At 32.4% G+C, this 23,004-nt stretch overlaps 2 protein-coding genes and 1 pseudogene across 2 annotated transcripts; 1 reads left to right on the forward strand and 2 right to left on the reverse strand.

The window, feature by feature from the left end:
- Positions 1–659: 659 nt before the first annotated feature.
- Positions 660–3,752, forward strand: LOC100802215 (arabinosyltransferase RRA2). Its single transcript, XM_003537843.5, has 2 exons — positions 660–1,123; positions 2,290–3,752. The coding sequence occupies exons 1-2, from the start codon at positions 923–925 to the stop codon at positions 3,400–3,402; spliced, it is 1,314 nt and encodes a 437-aa protein (XP_003537891.1). The 5' UTR covers positions 660–922; the 3' UTR covers positions 3,403–3,752.
- A 7,476-nt stretch (positions 3,753–11,228) lies between these two features.
- On the reverse strand, positions 11,229–14,681 carry LOC100527485 (BURP domain-containing protein). The gene is made up of 2 exons (NM_001249777.2): positions 14,582–14,681; positions 11,229–13,023 (listed from the first exon to the last, which is right to left on the reverse strand). Exons 1-2 carry the CDS (start codon positions 14,633–14,635, stop codon positions 11,464–11,466), a joined length of 1,614 nt encoding a protein of 537 aa, NP_001236706.2. The 5' UTR covers positions 14,636–14,681; the 3' UTR covers positions 11,229–11,463.
- A 1,476-nt stretch (positions 14,682–16,157) lies between these two features.
- On the reverse strand, positions 16,158–17,276 carry LOC102670150 (BURP domain-containing protein BNM2C-like; annotated as a pseudogene).
- Between the last annotated feature and the right edge of the window lie 5,728 nt (positions 17,277–23,004).

The following is a 23,004-nucleotide window of genomic DNA, read 5'->3' on the forward strand; positions in this document are numbered from 1 at the left end:
TTACTTTTTTATTTTTATTATCTTATTAGAATTTCTCCTTTGTTCTTATGTTAAGAAAGTCTTCAGACTTTTGTTCACTTTCACCTCTTTTTTACTTTTATCGAATATCATTTCTTTATAATATAAAATCATAAAAATTATAATATAAATTCATTAATATTCTCTTATTTTATTTAATATATTTTTTTTTAAAATGAGAATAAAATTGGAAAAAAGATTGTACTAATTTTAAAGTTATTTTATATTGATCAATTACTTTTAAAACTAAATTTATCAAATATCAATTTAATTAGTTAGTTTGTCGGTTTTTAATTTTCAATTTCAAGCTTTAAACTTTTACCTAACCTTTTGACTTTCAGTTATTCACAAGTTTTATCAAATACAATGAAAATAAACAAGCCGTTTGTCATTATTAACTTGTTATGTGAGCAATTTACGTTAAAAAAATAATGGCATAATGGACTAAAATTACTAAATTTTAAAAATAAATAACTATATATACAATAAAATTTATCGAGAAATTAAAATTACACAATCATAAAAACTGCGTATCAACCCATTGGGATGATACAGTAATGTAAAATTCCGCACTGTATTTACACATGTGATTTTTTTTTTCTTTTTTCTAAAATGAAGTACTGCAGATTTACTTTTGTATTAATTTAATTTGAAAAATACCAGTCAACTGTGCATTTCTGTCTGAACTCGCGATCTGATTCCTTCTCCTCAATAATAACATATCCTTGTTAGGTGAGGGTGAAAGAAGAATCTGAGAAACTTGTTACGCAATCAGCATCACTCTCAAAGTTCAAAGGGGAATGAATGCTTTTTCTCACAACAACAACCTTGATCGTTTCATTACTGTTTCCCCTTAACCCCAAATAGATATAAAACACAACAAGAATCTCGTTTCGGGGATACAATGATTGGGCGCAGAGACAGAGAGGGACCCTTGATGAGGAACAACAGCACTAACTCTCTTCGCAAATCACGGGTCCTAACCTCAGTTGCAATTGGTGTCCTTATTGGATGCGGCTTCGCTTTCTTGTTCCCCAATGGCTTCTTCGTTTCCGACTCTGTTGCCCCTAATCGCCATATTCCTCTCGCTGGATCCAAGACCCAGGTTTTATTTTCGTCAAAGACTCCACCTTTCTGTTTTTTCTTACTGTTTCGGCTTTTGGGTCTCATCACAATCTTCATCACTTCTGTGATTATCGTTGACTGGGAATTCCCAATGTTCTGACCAACTGTTTCTCTTGTTTTGTTTTTTGAATTGTGTTTGATCTTGCTGATTCTGCTAGTTTTGGATCTATCTTCCCTCATTATATTATCCACGGAGAAACAATACAAACTTCTTTCATCTTTTAAGATCTGTTAACATTTCTGTTGTCATTTTTGCCTGGCTTGTGTTGAATAGGGATAATAGCAAGGATAGAACTTGTATGCAGTTTCTTGATTGCTTTTGATATTGCTCTCTAATTAGAATTGAAGTATTTCCTCAGTAATCTGCATAATAGAAGTTTGCATTAAGGATCAATATAGGTTACCAAGATGATACTCCAATTCTGATTAGTGATTAGAGAATAGCACCAAAAAGCATACAAGGAACAGTTAAGTTTTGCGCTAATAGTAATGTTAGTTTTCAACGTGTGGATCAAAATGACCTTTTTTCCTGGATTAGTTGATCCTGAAGATAAAACTGCCCAAGTCTGGTTGATTTCTCTACGTAGGGATAAAGCACTATCCTGGTTTATATCTAAGACCGTAATTCTGTTTGTAAGATGATTGGGGATTTGGCTAATATTGTTAAGTTTTTTCACACATGCTTAAAAGTCAATCTGGGCGTAATGCATAAGTCTACCTACCAATCCTTTTGCCTTGGTTTGTATAGAGTATAGATAGAATGTTATCTTTCTTTGGTTGGTTTACACATGGTTTCTCATGGTTTATAGGATTGAATTTTAGTTTATGCACAAGCTAATTTTATTTTTGATTGAATTTTATCTTGCATTAGTATCTTTCTATATGAAGGGGAGTGTTAAGCTGCTAGCAACATACTCTCTAACACAATCTTTACCATTGGTTAAAATTTATCAAAAACCACAAAATTATAAGTGAGACTCATTAAACGAGAAGTGGGGTGGTCTACAAAATTTTGTGATTTCCAGTAAATTTCAAACAATAGTTGAGAATGTGTTTGAAAGAGTGTGTTGCTAGTATTTCTCCTATATGAAAAAAGAGTCCTGTGGCATGACAACATCATTTTTGTGATGGATATTGTTCTGACAGAAAAATTCAGCTGGATGTGAATCCTCGGATCGGGTCAACATGTTGAAATCGGAGTTTGTGGCGGTATCAGAGAAAAATGCTGAGCTGAAAAAACAGGTGAGAGAATTGACTGAAAGGCTTCAGCTTGCGGAGCAAGGGAAAGACCAGGCTCAAAAGCAGTTCCTTACATTAGGAAAACAGCCTAAAGCTGGACCTTTTGGTACTGTAAAGGGATTAAGAACCAACCCTACTGTTGTTCCTGATCAATCTGTGAATCCAAGATTGGCAAAGATATTAGAGAAAGTTGCAGTTAAACAAGAGCTTATAGTTTGTCTTGCAAACACCAATGTGAAGGAGATGCTGGAGGTCTGGTTCACCAATATCAAGAGAGTTGGCATAACCAATTATCTAGTTGCTGCTTTAGACGATGAGACTGCAAAGTTTTGTGAATCAAATCAAGTCCCAGTGTATAAAAGAGATCCAGATGATGGTGTTGATACCATTGGAAGAACAGGGAGCAACCATGCTGTCTCTGGTCTTAAATTTCGTATTCTAAGAGAATTTTTGCAGTTGGGATATAGCGTTCTTCTATCAGATGTTGACATTGTATATTTGCAGAATCCTTTTGATCATCTATACCGTGATTCAGACGTGGAGTCCATGAGTGATGGTCATGATAACATGACAGCTTATGGCTATAATGATGTGTTTGATGAGCCTACAATGGGTTGGGCTCGATATGCTCATACTATGAGGATATGGGTTTACAACTCTGGTTTCTTCTATATCAGACCAACAATCCCTTCAATTGAGCTTTTGGATCGTGTGGCAACACGACTTTCAAAGGAGCAAGCATGGGACCAGGCTGTTTTCAACGAGGAACTGTTTTACCCCTCACATCCTGGTTATGATGGGCTTCATGCTGCCAGAAGAACTATGGATAGGTATCAATTCATGAACAGCAAGGTCCTGTTCAAGACAGTGAGGAACGATGCTAGCCTCAGCAAATTGAAGCCAGTAATTATTCACGTGAATTACCACCCTGATAAGCTTCCCCGAATGAAAGCAATTGTCGAATACTACGTTAATGGGAAGCAAGAGGCTCTCAAACCTTTCCCTGATGGCTCAGATTAGTAACCTTGTATCTGCAGCTGAGGGTATATTTTCTTGGTGTCAATTGTTTAGAACAGTTTTACAGTAGATTTTATTAGTTACAAAACATATGTGCAGGTAAAAAAACAGATATCATTTTACGAGCACATTTATTTATGTTTTTAGGCACCTTTTTGAGATGGTTCGGCCTTTTCTTCTATTCGTTTTTCACGCTTGCTTTAGGTGGGGTTTACATAAGATTTCTTCTGTAACATTTGTTGTATGCTAATTTGAAGTTTTTGCTGTTTTTATCTCAACCCCACGTACAGATTGGAAAATAAATATATATTTAGGCCCTGGAGACCTATATGTTAGGGGCTGCGGGTATATTGTCTTGGTGTCTCAATTGGTGTCATGTATATGATTTCATGGTCAAGGGAAATACTCATAGGTGAAGCATAAAGGTGACACTTAAGAGGGAAACAAAAAAAATGGTTAGCTCTGCCAGGGTTTATGAAAAAGCCGACACTATCTCAACACCTAAAGAGGAGGATCTCCTCCATAGGAGTACGAAAAAGATTGAGGAACTTCTAAAGGCTATGTTGAAGGATCTTCCATATCTTTTGTGGATAAGTTATTGGAACCTGTCGGAGAAGGAGAAAAGCCAATGGAGTTGGAAGAAAACGTGATGTTCACTCTTTGGCAAGTCTATCAATTCGTTCAAGTAGTACTTTAAAAATTGTAAGATCGAGTGTCGAATTTACAGAAACTTTGACTGTATTCAGAGTTTATGTATATATTTAATTTTCAAGCAATTAACGAATTGATTTAAATATTTGCAATATGTGGCATTAAATGTAAATTTGACATAAAATTAAACTATAAAGCTAGTATGTGCAAGGACGAGAAAAACAAATACTCGGAGTAGTGAAGTGATGGAGAATTACGGGCATGTTTCAGGCTTAGCCTACCAAAGCTCCTCTAAATGCAACGTTAATAATTTTTCTCTATTCAATATTATTTCAGTTATCACCCATATATGCTTGTATATTCTAGCCATGATTCCTCACATGAAAGAGTCTAACCTACCTAATTTCTCACATAATCCCTTAAAAGATAAATTGCATTATGAACAGAGATGTATAAACTAGGTTATATAACACCATTTTATCCCTATAAATGGATTATTTAGATATTCTTTTTTCAATTCTTAAGAGATAAACATTTTCCAATGTCTAAACCTTATAACATCACATGAACATGGGTGATCAAGCCACAAACATGATAATAAGTACAGAAAAGAGACAATGATACTGAAATAACATTAAATAGATAGTTAGAATCATTACATCAAGAGTGTTTGATTGCTAAGCTCCCAACAATGGGTGGTTTAGTCTCTCATTGTCATGAGAGACTTACAAACACAAACAGGGGTGAAGGTAATGGAAGAGAATGGAGGAAAATGGAGAGGAAGGAAAGGAAAAGTTCCAAATGAATGGGTCTCCCTCCAATGGACGTGCCCTAACTTCTTGTGCTCTATGGAATGCTAAAAGAATGTGAGCGAGGCTGCACGCTAAGCGAGGAATAAGTGACCACGCGCTATTCGTGCACCATGTGCTAAGCGCGCATGCACGTGCCATCTGGCTTCCCAAGTGGCTTCTCGCGTTGAGCGAGGGTGGCGCACTAAGCGAGTGTGAAGCGCTAAGTGAGACTCTCTAGTTCTTCAAATCCCTTTTATGCCTTCTAATGTGTCTCTACAAAAAAAATATACCACCAAAAACACTATAAATTTACCAGTTTGAGACCTACCGGATAAAAACTTAGAAGATGCCAAAATCCTAATGTTAAAGACAAAAAGAAGCAATAAAAAGAAGGGAAAATTAGATAATTTATGTGTGATTTAATTACAAAATTTACAAATACATTGCAATTATCACGTTAGTAAGGAGGTGATGGAGGAAGTACCAAAGGAAAGAGATGAGGATTAGAAGATAGAAGGGTCAGGGATCCCTCTATTTGATGTGAAACTCTTGAGATGGTCATCCCATGGTTAAACAAGCTAGTGGTGAATGTTCTAGGCAAACATGTTAATTTTTGAATTATTGAATCGAAAATCCAAAGAGCCGTGGCATGCACAGGGAAGATCCAAATTATCAACCTCCATTATAGGTAGTTTCAAGTAGTATTCAACAGTTAAGACAAGTATAATTTTGCGCTCTTTGAAGAACCTTGGATGGTGGCAGATCACTACCTTATAGTGCAAAGATGGAGACATTTTTTCTTGATGAATGCAGAGCAAGCCAAAAATATTTTCATTTGGATAAGAATTTAGAGACTTCCGATCGAGCTCTATAATGATATTTTCCTTAAACGTATTGGTTCTAGTTTGGGAAAATTCCTCTAGATCGATAAACTGACGTCAATCCAGTCAAAAGGAAAATTTTCTCGCATTAGCGTGGAGTTGGATTTAGAGAAACCTCTAGAGACTCACATCTATGTTAGAGGACATAAATTGTTGCTCGAATATGATGGTCTACATCCAATAGTGTGGACGTGTTGGGCACAAGAGGGACCATTGTGCTGAATTACAGATGATGACAACGAAGGATCAAAACCCTACATGAAAGGAACCTATCAATGACAACAAAGATGCAAGTCGACCTAGCCAACGAATCCCAAGGTCATACATAAGCCCTAACAAAGCAATATCTGGTGAAATTAATGCAAATGATGGAAATAATGATGAGAGCCGTTTTGGTGTTTGGATGATTGCCCAATAGAATTGCCGGAGAAATAAAAGAGAATGTTAACGTTAAAAAGGATGAGAATTGTGACACCTTCTATCCCAATATACATATTTATATAATAAAATACATGGAAATGCGGAATTACATAGAGTTCACGTGGGTAAAAGGTTTACATTCACGTTAATCATAAAATTAAAAACTTATTAAATAAGGGTTTGAAATCATCTTCGACCCAAAACAAGGTCATCCAATTTTCTTTTTTTACAAAAAGAAAACAAGTTAAGCAATAAAACAACATGTTCAGAACATTATGCAAATAATATAGAAACCTATGCTTCAATGTCATATCCTATCAGAGCGTTATGTCTTAGCATCCTCTAGGATGAGATTCTTTAAAGCAATTCACTTAATTATCTACTCCCACAAACACAAGGTTCGAGATCAACACAAAATTCAAACACAATCAACACACGAGGAGTGAGTCATCACATTCCTCAATGAATAGAGATAAACAAAAGCATACAAGTATGATATAAATATAAAAATAATATAATTATAACAATATAGGTATAACAAGGCTCAACTTTGATACAGTTTGCATCATTTCAACACTCAACACGTAACATCACTTGTCCTAGAATTTAATCAGAAATCACATTCCACGCCTTCATGATTAATCACATATTTAAGACAATACATCTCAAATACAATACTGCATCTCACACTTACATAATTCATTATACACTATCACATAACAAGTCACAATGATCATTACCCAAGCGTTATGCAACAGATACACTAAGACTGAATCATATATGCAATGTGGTACCATGTCAGTGAAAAACAACACCAAGACACTTAGGAGTACATAACAAGACACGTCACACAATGGGTATGTTAGATCACTCTCACTAAGTGAAATCATAAGGTGACTAGTCGGGGTCACTGTTTTGCGAGAATGCTCCAACCATATGGGATTAACATAGGCTTAAAGGAGCACTCAAACTGAATGTATTTACCCCCAAGGCCTAGACTCCGAAGAATTCGTTAGGATCTCACCTTCCTAATTTAGGTTCAAACACGTTTAACATATTACGTCACAATTTAACACTTAAGGTTTCTAACTTGGAATCCTACACCTTCCTTTTAACACCTCGCGCATAAACATTTATCTCAAGGTAAACATGAGTCGGATTATTGTATAATTCATAATTCACAACACAAGAAATATCAAATCAAGTATTAAACATCTCACAACGTCACAATCCACCATCACATGTTCACGTGCATCTCAGGAATTAACACAAGCTCAACTTTCCACTTATACTCAATCTCAATAACAATTTCATAATCCCAAAGCGACATGTCATTATGTCTTAAGAAACATATACACATCACACAGTAGTAACATTTTCATGGCAGAAAACACACATTATACAATAACATTCTTCCAACATTTAAGGCATATAACCATTCACTTATTCATTCGGTTAATAGCAACCACACATACTTGTAAAGTAAACAAGTATATCCTTACATTTCCTCCTAAGTTATTGTGACCTTTGTAGAATAAAATTACTATTAGAGGGGATGCATTAATCCTATTAAATTCATACTTATCTTGTTTGAAAGCTAAGACAATTATCTACAACTCGTGTTGATCACAGAAATCGATTTGACCATTAACTATGTCTAAACCTAAGGTAAACATTGAATCATTGCTTAATCCTGATAGCTCGACCTTTGCTTCATAATTTGACTCTCTAGGGGGCTATACAACTTCGAATTGGGTGAAACCAACGACATCTGTTAGCTAACATCCAAGGATACAACTTTCATGAGTATCGTAAAACCTAATTCAATTAGTTTCATAGTAATTTTTAGGCTACAAGTTAATTCACATTGTCAGGAAAATAGCACAGGCTTAAAACAATTGATTTTCACTAAGCATGAGTGTGCTCTCATCAAGCACAACCGTGCTTCACGAAAAACCTCCATTTTGTGAAGAAAAATAGGCACAATTCAGATCTCAAAACACACCCAAATTCAAAACAAATAGCACAAAACATGTGATCACAATATGGGGAACAAAATCTCTTAATCAATTTCAAGAAAACATGTCTGCAAGAATCAAGAATTCTCAAATTTTAAGGTTTCTAACATTCATAGCCAAACACTTAATTAAACCATCCAATTCGCATTAGGGCATCAATTGACCCATCAAACATGGACAATTCATAGTTATCATTATACAGACAAAATTAAAATGCATAAAACACCCCTAAAATTAACCTTATTTTGATCCTCTAAGAATTTCTACACATGTTCACTCTAACCCCAATTCCGATAAACTCATCCCTTACCTCTAGGTGGGCTCACGTGTGTAGTTCGATAGTGATAATGGTGTCTCTAGTGATTCCCTAAGATTCCTCAAGTTTTTCCTCTGACTGCTATATTAGGATTTCCAAGCGTTAGAGAGAAGGAGAAGAGATTGAACCCTTAATTTTACTATTTTTCTGCGAGAGACATTTTTCTCTATATAGATATTATTTCGCAAATCCCAACGATAGAAATGTGCGAAAATGAGTTTCAAAAGTGGCTTCCAAATTTTTAGATGATTCAATGGTTAATGAGTATGAGATCATAATTTTATTGGGATAAATTTGAGTGTATGCAAGAAAAAGAGAATTTTGGAAAAGGAAGAAGGGAGAACGAATTTAACAGAAAGAAAAAGCATAGAACATATAGTAAATGTAAAAATTGACTCAATATATTTCTATTTATAGTTAAGATACTCTAAGTCTATTATTTATTTTATTTTTTATAGAAAAAAAACTTTGTTTTACTCTTTCATTAAATAAATAACTAATTAAAATATTCATTTATTTTTTAAAACATCATTTTACTCTATTTATTTTTAAATACTATGACATTCTTTTTTTAATTAAAAAAATCTTTTTTCTCTCATTTATTTAGTTTCTAAATTTTTTATTAATTTTTAAATAAAATTCTTTTTATGGATCTTAAAAAAACAAGGTGTTACAAGAATCTTAAGGAGAGGCTTACTAGAATAAAGTATGAGAAAACTGTTGTTATTTCAGGAAATGAGGGAGAGGCGAGGTCCAAATTTGATGCTATGTCAATTAATGAGATTCCACCTATAAATAATAAGATTGCGACTGTTAATAATTCAAAAAGTGGAGCCATTGCTGCAGGAACTATTGGAGGTTCATCGTCAAAGGTAGCAGGAGAGCCTAAATCACGAAATAATGTAGTTTATACTAAACAGAAAAAGGGTGCACTTATCCAAAACTTGACTGCTCGGATGGTGAAGGCGAATATTAGCAAAGATGACAAGGTTTCTCATGTTAAAATCCGAAACACTTAGGGTGAGAAAAATCCTCAAGGGGGAAAAACAAACTTCAAGAAGGCAAACTCCTAAAATTAAGTATTAGGAGAAAACAGGTGTTGATATAGTGGCGAGTGCGAAGCTGAAGATCTCAAAAAATGAAGTGCATGAAGTCTCGAAGAAGAATGAAAGCTTGCTTCTGCTTAACATGAACATCCCTACGTTAGAAAACAAGGGGTATGAAGAACATTTTGTTCACGTGCATGTGGACCAGGAGGTCGTGGAATTTGTAGCACGTAGACGTCAGTTTGAAGAGGATTCAAAATTATCCATGGCTAAGTTTCACATGGACATTAGTAGTACGGTCTTGATGGAGAATGAAGATTCAAATGGAGAAAGTGACAGTCAGTCGCCAAATCAACCCTTAATTCCTTATGAATATTATAACTTGGAAATTGTCGTGGCACAATTGCGAGTGGATTTGGTGTTTTGATTAGGGACTTGATGAAGTATCATAATTCATTTTTTCTCATTTTGTTGGAAACTCACACGAGTGGTGATTGAGCTACAAGTGTCATTTGTAAGTTTGGGCTTCGCGGCTCCTTTATCCAAGATGCTACAAGTCATTCAAGAGGCATATGGTGTGTATGATGGCAACCAGATGATTGGACGGTGAAAGTTCTTAGGAACTTGACCCAACTAGTCCATATGAAGGTCAGATGGAGAAGTTATACCCTTCTATGAATGTCACAAATATAAGTGGCACAGTTATGACTTAAGAAAAAAACCTGTTTTCATCAGCATGATCAAGTTCATAGGAGCATTAAAATATTCCAAAAATCATTAGAATTGTGCAACTCAAAGGGATAAATACTAACATGATCATGAGATTGAACAGCTTCATTCACTATTGGCGTCTGACATCCTCAGTGCGACCCTTGATTATATGATTCCAGAAGAAAACAGATGAGAGATCAAGAGGTCCTCCAGGAGTCATCACTGTTGGTGTTATTGGTGGATATCCCTTCTTGCCTTCAATTGCACCATAACTACAAGTAAACAGGAATAATATCACTAAGTAGTAAGTTGTTTATCCATTCATTACAGATTACTAATTAAAAAAAAAATGTAGAGACAGGGCACTAGTTTTATTATTATAATTAATAAAACTAATAATCAAACAGTTAATTTATATTGTTGATTTATTGCGTGTTTTGTCAGGTTCATCATATTTTGTCTCACTGTTTTTTTTTTTTTTGTGTGGATTATTTTATCACTTTTATAGTCATTCTATTAGCTATTTCTATCTATATTAAAACATCGTCTTATTATTATATACTATGTATTGGGTTCTAAATTCCTTATATTATTATTATTATTTAGTTACATTGTTTTTTTAATGATATAATGAATTAGTGAATTACAAGCCTTAACAATTGAAATATATAAAAAAAATGGACTTTAGCATCAATTACGTGCTCTATCTAAAGCACTCCACGTGACCACATTGCATGCATTAAAACTGTAGAATTAAAAAAAAAAAAAATTAGCAGAAATACGACCATCCCATTCCAATGGTTTTATAAAAACAATATTTTTAAGTCTTCCAAGTAATCATGAGTCAAAAGTGGAAATAATATGCAGCTGAATATATAGCAGCGCTACCGTGTTGTGAATTTAACACTAGCTGGCTTGCTTCAACTAAATCAATTAGCCCAGTCTTAAATAAACACAAAAATAATTACTGGAACATGAATAAGCACACAAAGTAATTAAACACCAGCTAGCTTCAACCAGATCAAATGTTCATTATAAATTTAACGTTACATAAGTCCATGTTTCCATTCCTGTAGATTTGTGCAGCTTTTCCAGGAACATATAAACACTACCAAGGAAGTCTTTTCAAGGCACAAGAAATACAGACAAAGAGAGGAAGTCCACAAAGGGTACATGGTCATCACTGTTGAGATTGACCTTTATTACACAAACCCAGGGAACTGACTCCATTCACATGGTGGCCTGTAAAGGCTGGGGAACCCACATAAGATGTTTTATAGTGAAAAAGTGACACACTGAATCCTTCCCAGGCTTGATTCCAAGTTGCCTAAATATGATGTGATTTGGGCTCCAATCAGATGTGTCCAAATGACAAATGCCAAGAGCTTCAATTTTGTCGTCATCTCCATTATTCTCACTACCTAGTGAGACCTTGAACACCTTGCTCCCTGTTGCTATGAAGTGGCAATAGTAAATGGCATAAGGGTATGGTAAGGGATGGCAAGCTACCCATTTAGAAGCATTGATATCTTCTGATACTTCCAAAATGGTGAACTTTTGTAGAGGGACACCTGAGGCCGTGGGAAGTGTGGTTGTGATAATATTATGCTTGGTCTCTAAACCAATGATTTTGCCAACAAATTCAAGCATGGACTCTAAAGAGGTAGCACAAATCTTGGTCTCCCCTGTGATGGGTTCTGCTTCACATTGGTCAAGTGTGTCTCTCATGGCATTGGCTTGGGGAGAATCTTCAGAGATTGAGAAGAGTTGAAGAACACTGGGGAGTTGTGAGATTGAGAAAGGAATGGACTCAGCCTCTTTTTTTGGTAGGAAGTGAGAAACCTCTTGGATGGGAAATTGGAGAGTCATCACATTCCCAACATGAAGATCATCTAAGGCGAAAAATCCTGTCTTGAAAGCCTCTGTGTGGTCCACAATATTGGAAGATTCTTTTGGGTCATTTTTGGTACCGGTTCCACCATATTGGGTTATGTAAGGTTTAGTGGTATCATCATGGGATGACTCTTTTAGGTCCTTTTTGGGTTTGGTTTCTCCATATTGGGCTATATAAGGTTCAGTGGTATCATCATGGAATGGCTCTTTTGGAGCTTTCTTGGCAGTAGTTGTTGTGTACCCAGCTATGTAAGGTGCATTGGGATCATGGGTGGTTCTAGTCCTATACCCTGCAATGTAAGGTGCATTGGGATCATGGGTGGTTCTAGTCCTATACCCTGCAATGTAAGGTGTATTGGAATCATGTGTGGTTCTAGTCCTATACCCTGCAATGTAAGGTGTATTGGAATCACGGGTTGTCCTAGTTCTATACCCTGCAATGTAATTTGGTTGATTGTTAGCCATATGTGCACTAGTTGTGTACCCAGCTATGTAAGGTGCATTAGAATCATAAGTGTTGGTCCTATACCCTGCAATGTAAGGTGTATTGGATTCTTGGGCTTTATGGGAAGCACTAGTTGTTCTGTAACCAGCTATGTATGGTGTATTGGAATCATAGGTTTTGGTTCTATACCCTGCTATGTGTTGATTGGCTTTGTTTGCAGCATTGCTTGTTGTGTACCCAGCTATGTAAGGTTGATGGAACTTTTCATGGTTATGGTTGCGCTTAGTAGCAGTATATGAAGCTAGGTAATTAGGTTCAGCGGATTCTGAAGTGGTTATGTACCCTTGGCCATATGACTCGTCATTAGACACTGATGTGGCTTTGTACCATTCATCTTGTTTCTCATCTCGCAGTTCTACCTTCATATCTCTAGCACCAATGACGTGGCCACTCTACAATGAAAGTCAAGTCAATGACAAGAAAATAAGTAACGACTTTTGAGATTAATATGTACATGAGTATATCTTGAGGTTTCGATTATATGGAGAGTGCATGTCACTGTCACTAAATCTTCAACCCTTTTTGGGTAGATTGAACTCAGGGATTTCAATACACCGAGTGAGAGAGAAAAAGGAATTATGGATTATTTTACAAAATAATTTAAAATTAATGATCATGTAAGTGTAAATTTCATGTTATTAAGATATTATTTTAACTAATTAAATTAATAAATTAATTATGTTAAAAAATTATTAATATTATTATATATAATACTAAAATGATTAATGTATATTTAATTTTGATCTAATAATGTATTTTTTATATATAAATTTTTAATAAATTTGTGATTTTTATTTAATGATTTATTTTTTTTATAAATTATTAAATAAAAATCATAAATTTAATAAAAATGTATATATAAAAAAATATTATTAAATTAAAATTAAATATTATAAAATTTATTATGTAATACATTAAGAATTTTGATATTATTAAAAGTTTAACATAATTAACTTATAACTTAGTAGAGTGTCATGCTGCTAATGACACAAAGGGTGTAGGAATTTTTTTACGTCAACCAAGTTCTTATAATTTTAAAGGTAATCTTGTCATTTTTTTTACCTAAAACTCTTAAATTCTCATATTTTACTAAAATAAATTATAAATTTAATTGGTTAAATTATCTTGTACTCAGAATTCATGAATAAAAATATAAAAAAAATCCCTTTTCAAACAAATAGAAAATAGAAAAATAATTAGTCGCCTGAAAACTTGAAAAATATGGCTAATGATTTTACAATAGAAAATAATTTTCTCACAATCTTTGAAATGTATACACATCAATTTGAATTATCTCCTACTAATGCATACATGGTGCAACAGGGAAATAGCTTGAATATACGTACACATAGAAGGAAAAAGAGATATAATAAGAAAGAAATAAGTTCCTGTTTAAAAAGAGATATAATAAGAAAGAAATAAGTTCCTGTTTAAAAATAAATGAAAAATACTTAAATATATCCTGCTTAAGATCATGAAATATATGCTAAAATAAATTTAATAAACTATTCACTTAATCTATTATAAAATGTTAAAAATACTTAAATATAGAACTTTGATAAATTCTTTTTGCAAATTAGAAAAATTAAAGAGTAAAAAAAATAATTAATAGATCATATTAGACCCGATCCGTCGATCAATAACAATTTCAGCATAATTAAAGTTTTAAAACTTCTTAATACAACCTTGAATAGAAGATAAAGAGATAGATAAGATGAGTAATCTAATGAGAAACAAGTGTAGAAAATAGAAAAATATGTAAAACAAATATAAAAATTATTAGGGTGTTAAATTTACTGTAAAATATTGTGACAAGTAGAAGATATTTATTAGGGTTTCAATTAACTGAAGTAGTTGGTAAATTTCTACAGCGAAATAAGAAAATTGAACCAAATTTTGTTTCCTTGCAAGCAAGCTTAAGAGCATATCCATATTGCATAATTGAATTACCATAAGGAACAAAAGGAAAAGAGGAAGAAACTGAAGCCCAAGAGTAGAAGCCATCTTTCTGCTACGTAGAACGAAAGCCTCTGCTATTGGAGAGTGCCACTGGGATTTAGAAGTACAAAGCCACCTTTTTATAGGTGCTAGCGAGAGAGGTTTCATTCATTTAATATGTGGTTATAGAATAATTAATATTACCAAAACGATCACGCAAAAACTTGGAAATTCGAACATATTAATATATTACAACGCTGTACCTAATTGCTTAACAGACAAGAAAAATCAGTAAATAACGGAGTGTTGCAATTGCTTGATATGTACATAAACTAATAATAGTACTTTTGTTCTTTCATATAAGAAATAAAAGAGATTATTTTTATGGTTTTGATCACACTCAGAGCATCATTATTAAACTCGGATCTATTTCTAATATATATTTTTATTCATCTTCTTTATTTTCTCCAATCTCGTTTTTTTACATATTTTTCCTTTTCTTCCAACCAAACCAGCGAGCGTGGTGCATGGCGTCATACCTTTATAACATGATTCTTAAGTCTGGAATTGATAGAATGAAAAAGAATAAAAGAGAGAATTAAGAAAAAAAAAGTATATTTAAATTAAAATAATGTGATAGAGGTGTTAGATTCACATATTTTTTAGAAAAAATATTCTCACGTATTTCTTTATCACATGTTGAAAAAAGATATTTAAATTGTGATTATCCCTAGATAGAAAAAATATATTAAAAATTACACATAATGAATAGTCGTAGAAGAAATGAAATATATTAAAATCTTATATTGACTAAAAATAATATTAAGATAAATTATATAAATAAAAAATAATTATTATCTTAAAGTTAATTTTGTACGTGTATAGCCTCGATAAAGCATTGAGTTGTGTGGTACCGCAATGTACGCCTCTACGCCAGCTGAAACTCGTCACACCATATTGGGGATGAATACTACGCTGGCATTGGATCAAGATCTACTGTAATCAACTAAAATAATTAACTAGGTTATGCTCATCTAATCCTACTTTTGTGGGTTAAGCTATCCTTATGGACCTTATCCTAGATTAAGGTGCATTGATAAATAAAATAAAATAATTGGTTAGTGTGAGAATTCTTGTTATTATGAAAAAATATTCCATATCAAAACACATGAATAATCAAGATAAAAATTAGTTAATGATAACATAACTTGCTCAATGAGTATAAAAAAAAAAAAAAAAGCATTATGATGCCCCGTCATTTCTTTAGACTTCAGAGATTTCTACATGTAAAAATAGCCTCTCAGACTTGTAATGTGAATCTTCAACTGTTGTTTGAGCCTTGACCACCACCAGCAACTGAGACAGTAGACTGTGCCTTCAGAAGATTCATTACTGTTTCTTCCCGATATTGCTCAATGAGTTCTGTCTGTTCCCACAACATACCAAATCAGATGCTAAGTTAGTACTTATATAGTAGCAGCTATCTTGAAAAAACTAAAACACAACAAAGCAAGGGAAGTATATAATTAATTAGTTGGATAAAATCTGTTCATGTTTTAGTTCTCATTATGAATTTAATTAACGTTGCAACAAGTCCATGTTTCCATTCTGGTTGAGTTGCATGTGCATCCTTTTCTAGGTACATAAACATTAACAAGGATGCTTTTTCCCCTAATACATTATTTACTTGTGGATAAAACAAGGCACATGCAAGACATACATAGAAAGAGAGCTCCACAAAGGGTACATAGTCATCACTGCTAAGATTGACCTTAATTTATTACACACACCCCAGGGAACTCATTGCATTCACTTGGTGGCTTGTGAAGGTTGAGGAACCCACATAAGATGTTTTACAGGGAAGAAGTGGCATACTGGAGCCTTCCCAGGTTTAATTCCAAGCCTAGTAAATATAATATGATTCGGGTTCCAATCAGATGTGTCTAAATGGCAAACACCAAGAGTTTCAATTTTGTTATCACCATTCTCAGCACCTAGTGATACTTTGAACACTTTAATTGCTGTCTCTATGAAGTGGCAATAGTAAACCGCATAGGGATAAGGTTGTGGAAGGCAAGCTACCCATTTAATTAGGAGCATTGATATCTTCTGATACTTCCAAAATGGTGAACTTTTGTAGAGAATTAGAACTTGAGGTTGTGGGGTAGCTAGTTGTGACTTGTGAGAATGTTATACTTGGCCTCCGAACCAATGATTGCGGCAACAAATTGGAGCATGGACTCTAAAGAGGTAGCACAAGTCTTGGTCTCCCCTTTGGTGGGTTTTGCTTCACATTGTTCAAGTGTGCGTCTCATGGCATTGGCATGGGGAGAATTTTGAGGGAATGAGAAGAGTTGAAGAACACTTGGGAGTTGTGAGATTGAGAAAGGAATGGATTCGGTCTCTTTTGTTGGTAAGATTTAAGGAACCTCTTGGATGGGATATTGGAGGGTCATCACGTTCCCAACATGAAGATCATCCAAAGCGAAATATCCTGTCTTGAAAGCCCCCCTGTATGGTCCATAATGCTGGAACTATCTTTTGGAACGGTTCCACCATATTGGGTTATGTAATTAGGTTGATGAAGCTTTTCATCGTGATGGTTGTGTATATGAGCAGTGTATGAAGCTACGTATTCAAGATTAGTGGCTTCGAACCATTCCACTTCTTTTTTTATCTTGGAGTTCTACGGCTTCTACCTTCGTATCTCTGGCTCCAGTATCTCTGGCTCCAATGTGCTGGTATGAATTCACAAGTGTACCAATATATCTCAAGTATTAAAATTAAAATAAAAATTTGAGTGTCGAATTTATACGAACTTTATTTGTATTTAAATAGATAAATATTTTATTAATAAAAAAAGTTAAAAAAAATTGACTTAAAAATGTTATGAAAAAAATAATAATTTAAATTAGTAGAAAATTAAATCAAATAAGAAGAGAAATTAAACAAGAATTTAAATTAATTAATTAAAGACACACAAGATGAGAAAATCTAATTATTATAAAAGGAAATTCAAAAAATGAAATGTTGGAAACTTAGTCTATCAGAGTTATTTTTTGATGTAATGTTAATGATTTTTTCCTATTTATAATTATTCTAATTTATATCACTTGTATCTACTAATATACTCTAACTTTGATCCTCGCATGAAATAACCTAATTTATCTATTTTCTCTCACAATTCCTTTGCAGAACTAAAATAGTAAATTATATTAAGAATATATATGGATAACAAACTAAACAAATATCAATGATCCCTGGTGATGACTTTATTTAGATATACTCTTTCTCAATTCTATTAGAAAGTATTTCAACGCTATCTCTGAAACTTATCATGCAAATGGGTGATCAAGCTACAAACAATAATATTAAGTACAGGAAAAGATAATGCAAATATAATATTCATAAATAGATAGGAAGATAAATTATATTAAAAGTTCCCAACAAATGGAGTTTAGTCCATCATTGTCATGGAGATTTTATAATTGCAAGAAAAAAATATTTAGTAAAAGGGATAAAAATAAGAAAGGGAATAAAAGGAAGGAATAACTTCGATACTTATTTCTCTTTCTTCTAGCTTATGTCTTCTTTAAGAAATTATATTCTCTTGGAATTTTTGAGTGTATTCTTTTTTTTCTCTCTTCTTCTTTTATAGATGCATATTAGTGATTTCATAATTAGTATGATTTCCTTAATTAGTCCTCCTTTTTTTAGTTAGTCTCATTTTCTTAATTAGTCTATTTTTGTTAATTAATCTTATTTTCTTAATTAATTTTTTTCTTAATTATTCTACTTTTCTTAATTATCTTGTTTCTTGGATTTTATTTTACTTACTAAGCATTATAAATTCACCATTTTTAATTTTCTTGGCACAAAAATTTAAATGATATTAATTTAATAAGTATTTGCTCAAAAAGAAAAAATTAAACGAAAAAAATTACAAATTCCTATATAATTTATCAACTCACCATTCTCCAATGAAAGTCAATTAGTCGGTGGCAGGAAATGAGTGTCAACTTTTGAAATTATTATGTACATGTATATATATCCTGAGGTTTTGATTATAAGGATTTTAAACAAAAATATAGACACGTGCATTGAGAGTATATCTCTCAAGTTTTTTTTTTTAAGTCAACAAAGTTCTTCAACAAAGTTCTTATATTCTTAAAAGTAAATCTATTCTCCTCATCATTTTTTTTACCAAAAAAACTCTTAAGTTCTCTCAAAAAAATATTTTTTGCAAATTAGAAAGTTAAAAGAATAATATAATAATTAGATCATATTAGACCCCACCTCAATAATAAATTTTGCTTAATTGGTTTTTCAAACTTCTAAATGCAATCTTACAATTAAAGAAGAGCATGCAAAAACTTGGTTATAGAATAATATTACTCGATTGAGCACACAAAAACTTGGAAATTCGAACATATTAATAGTATAATACAACGTCGTAGTAAGTAATTGCTTAAGAGACAAGAAAAATCAGCAAATAGTTAATGGAGTGTTGCAATTGCTTGATATGTACGTAAACTGATAATATATGAAGAGTAACGTAATGAGTTGCATATTTCTCAATAACAAGAAAAAAACCTAAGAGTTACATTTGTGTTTTTATTTATCACATTAATTATATATTTTATTTTACACGTTTTCACTATTACAAAAAAATATACAATCTTATATGGATGTAGCGTACATCATAGGTGCTGTCATTAATAATGCAAATGATACAATTTCTCAAACGTAAAATTGGTAGAATTATATATGTAGGCTAAATGTAATATTTAATAATGCAAGTGATCACATATTAATTAGGTATTTTCAGTAATTATTTGGTTCTGAGATACATTAGGTATTTTCACACTTCGTCATTGGTAGTAGTCATTTTTTTATCTTAGTTTTCTTGCTTGAGGTCACGTACATCATAGGTGCTGTCATTTCCTTACTACACTATATGGATGTAGCGGATTCGGGATTAGTTTTTGGGGTCAAGTTTGTCTGTTGAGTGGGTTTATGGATATCTAGTATCCTTGGTTATTGGCTATTTATTGTAGTCTACGTATAAATAGGGAATAACCAAGGGAGGCTTTATACGTTTGTGTTGGATGCTATGTACGTATATGAGTTTTGGGTACTCTTTGTGTCTATTATTAATATATTAATATTATTTTTATTTGTTGATAAAAAAATCCTATTCTTATATATTGTGTATTTGGTTTTATTTATTTATCTTATAAATACTAGTATTTTTTAGCTATTTTTTTATATAACTAAAAAACATTATGATAAATACTTCAAAATATATAAATTATGTTATAATTAAAATAAATAATAAATACATATTTTTAAACATATAAGTGTGTATTTAATTTTATTATAATTTTATTTTGAATGCTAATTAATTCAGTTTATAATTAAGTTAGGAAAGAGTATGTTTGTGGACTGAACTTTGTACTTTGTGCATTGTAAGCATGGACATGGGATTCTAGTTAAAATGCAACAAGTGTGTTTTGGTCAAGGGGGCCATGGCCTCCCTCATTGTTTTTAAAGTTTCGTAATTAATATCAATATTTTGATTATTTTTTTATTTTGTTAATTTTAATTATTAGATAATATTTTACTCTATTTTGAAGGTTTTTTTTAAAAAATATTATATATGTCCTGTGGGATTTTTTTTTTTGCCCCAGTCCATTATTGAATTTATGATTAGATGAATATATAAAATTATTTTATAATTTTAGTACATATTCCTTTTTTTTCATATTGTAGTATTAACAAATATGTTTTGATAGTTTTATTTATTTCTTATCTCATAAAAAAACTATTTATTTATTTTCATGTGTTACTTTGTACTGTATCTTAAATATTTGTATCATAATTTAATTATTTTAATTTCTGTATTTTTACTGAAAATTATTTTAGTTTAATTTCTGTTATGAACTATTGTTAGTGACAAATAAAAATAATTATTTTAAATTTTTTTATTACTGCCCCCTATTTTTTAATCCTGGATCCGCCCCTTTATAAGCTAGTTTGATTAGCTTATACTTGTTAATCTTTCTATCATTTTCTTCTCCTTTAATCAATCAATCCATTTTAAATATATTATGGTAATTCGTGTATTGCCTCGATAAAGCATTGACTTGCTTCCGCAACGTACGCCACTACGCCTGCTGAAACTCGTCACGCCATTGGATGAGATGAATACTCCCCCCATCATTGGATCAAGGGTCTACTCTCTACTGTACTCAACTAAAATTATTTACTAGGTAACGCCTATCTCCAACTAGGCATTTCTTATACTAATCCTATTTTTTTGGATTAAGCTATCCTTATCCTAGATTGAGGTGTATTGCTAAATAAAATAAAATAACTAATTAGCGTGATAATTCTTGTTATTGAAAAAAAAAGTATAGGATAACATGTATTATGTTTTTAATCTTTCATATTTTTTATTACAGATTTTAGTCTCTCTTAAATTGTTCTATTTTGTTTTTAGTCAGTGACTAATTTTTAACGGTTAAGTTTCTATTGAATGCTAGTTGTAGCTGATTGTCAATAACTTGCTGCAGTTTTTTCTTTTTTTTTATGCAGATCGAAGAAATAACTTGCTGCAGTTTGCCAGTACAAATGATTTCTTGGAGCATCAAAATCGAATATTATCGTCGCTATCTAAGTTCTTAGAAGTAGTATATATATGGTTAATTTTTATTATCAGCAAAAAAGACATTTTGTTGAAAAAGATGATAAGGGTACAAGAAATATCCAACCCTTACCTAGATAGATCCAGATAAGGCCGCCAACAACTACTTATAAAATCAAAGGAACCCACCTACATAAATTATCCTCTAACTCTAAAAACATCCCGAGAATATTTCCAACAAATCAATACTAAGCCTATGCATCTATAATATGTATATTTCTTCACTAATTATGTATGATAATATTAGCAAAAAATAAAGTGTATCCAGAACACTCAAACCGACTGCTTGAGGAGGGGATAAAGCCCTTGCATGCCCCCTCTTCCATCCGTTTCTGGTTAGATGGTTATAAAAAATAAAAAGAGAGAAATCTAATGGGTTTCATACTTCTCCCCTTAACAAAAACTAACAACTAACTTTATATATATATATATATATATATAAAATTCACCATATAAAAATAAAGCAGAAAAAGGGGAAGAGAAAAGCAAAATCAATACACAAAAGTATAAAGCAAGTTTCACAGAGCTTCATAACAAAAGTTTTCAATGTCATCCTCAAAAAATCAAAAAGAACCTCAATGTCGACCCAACAAATTGGGCAGTACCATAAAATTATAATGTAAATGTTTTGAAGGCTATCGAATATAAACATTATGATGCCCCGTCACTTCTTTTTAGACTTCAGAGATTTCTATATGTAAAAAAAGCCTCTCAGACTTGTAATGTGAATCTTCAACTGTTTGAGCCTTGACCACCCCCAGCAACTGAGTCAGTAGACTGTGCCTTCAAAAGATTCATTACTGTTTCTTCCCCATACTGCTCAATGAGTTCTGCCTGTTCCCACAACATACCAAATCAGATGCTAAGTTAGTACTTATATAGTAGCAGCTATCTTGAAAAAACTAAAACACAACAAAGCAAGGAAAGTATATAATTAATTAGTTGGATAAAATCTGTTCATGTTTTAGTTCTCAGTATATAATTAGTTGGACTTATTCAAATTGCTTCAAAGAAAAAATGTAACATGGGGAAAAATCATTTTTTATATTTATCTAAGTACTTAAGCCTGTCACTTAAAAATTAACCTATAGTAACAGGTAAATAACTGAACAAATAGGGATTTAAATGGCATACCAGTAAGGCATTGTTTTCTTTTTCGATCCTCTCACACTCAATAGTACGGGCATGAAGCTCTTCCCTGAGAACAGCATTTTCATCATCAAGACTCTCCAAGGAATCAATTATCTTTTCACGTTCTATCTGCAAAGGTGAAACACAAAAATAATGGAAAACATTATATGACAGATCAACTTTAAGGAAATTGTTAGAATTGAGAATGTTTTTGTTATTTTGGTATTAAAATATGTTCCTGATACAAGTTAGTATTAGTCAACATGTAGTAGGTGAAATTGAATGAAAGACCTTGTTTTAAGGGAGTGGTTAAGCTATAAGTCACTATGGGGTGTGTTGTTTTGCTTGTAACTTTGTATTTTCACCAACTACAAGTCACTTATGTATGCTGGAAAAACCAGAACGAAAATACAATTCTAACTTCCACCATTTTCTGCTAGTTGTGATCTTTCTTTTATGCATTCTTCTCCCACTTCACTCATGTTCAGTTTTTAGTTTCTTACCTTAACAGAAATTATTTAGGCTTAAGCATGTATCATTGCATTACTCTTGATGAATTTAATAGCTCTCTCTTCTGTAAAATTATCCCCTACATCCT

Source organism: Glycine max, chromosome 11 (genome assembly GCF_000004515.6).
Source record: "Glycine max cultivar Williams 82 chromosome 11, Glycine_max_v4.0, whole genome shotgun sequence".
NCBI classification, from domain to species: domain Eukaryota; kingdom Viridiplantae; phylum Streptophyta; class Magnoliopsida; order Fabales; family Fabaceae; genus Glycine; species Glycine max.

Coding starts and splice junctions, on each gene's coding strand:
- LOC100802215 (XM_003537843.5), top strand. CDS start 923: ATGATTGGGCGCAGAGACAGAGAGGGACCCTTGATGAGGAACAACAGC. Junction 1,124..2,289: donor TCGCTGGATCCAAGACCCAG/GTTTTATTTTCG, acceptor TTGTTCTGACAG/AAAAATTCAGCTGGATGTGA.
- LOC100527485 (NM_001249777.2), bottom strand. CDS start 14,635: ATGGCTTCTACTCTTGGGCTTCAGTTTCTTCCTCTTTTCCTTTTGTTC. Junction 13,024..14,581: donor TTTTCCTTTTGTTCCTTATG/GTAATTCAATTA, acceptor CTTTCATTGTAG/AGTGGCCACGTCATTGGTGC.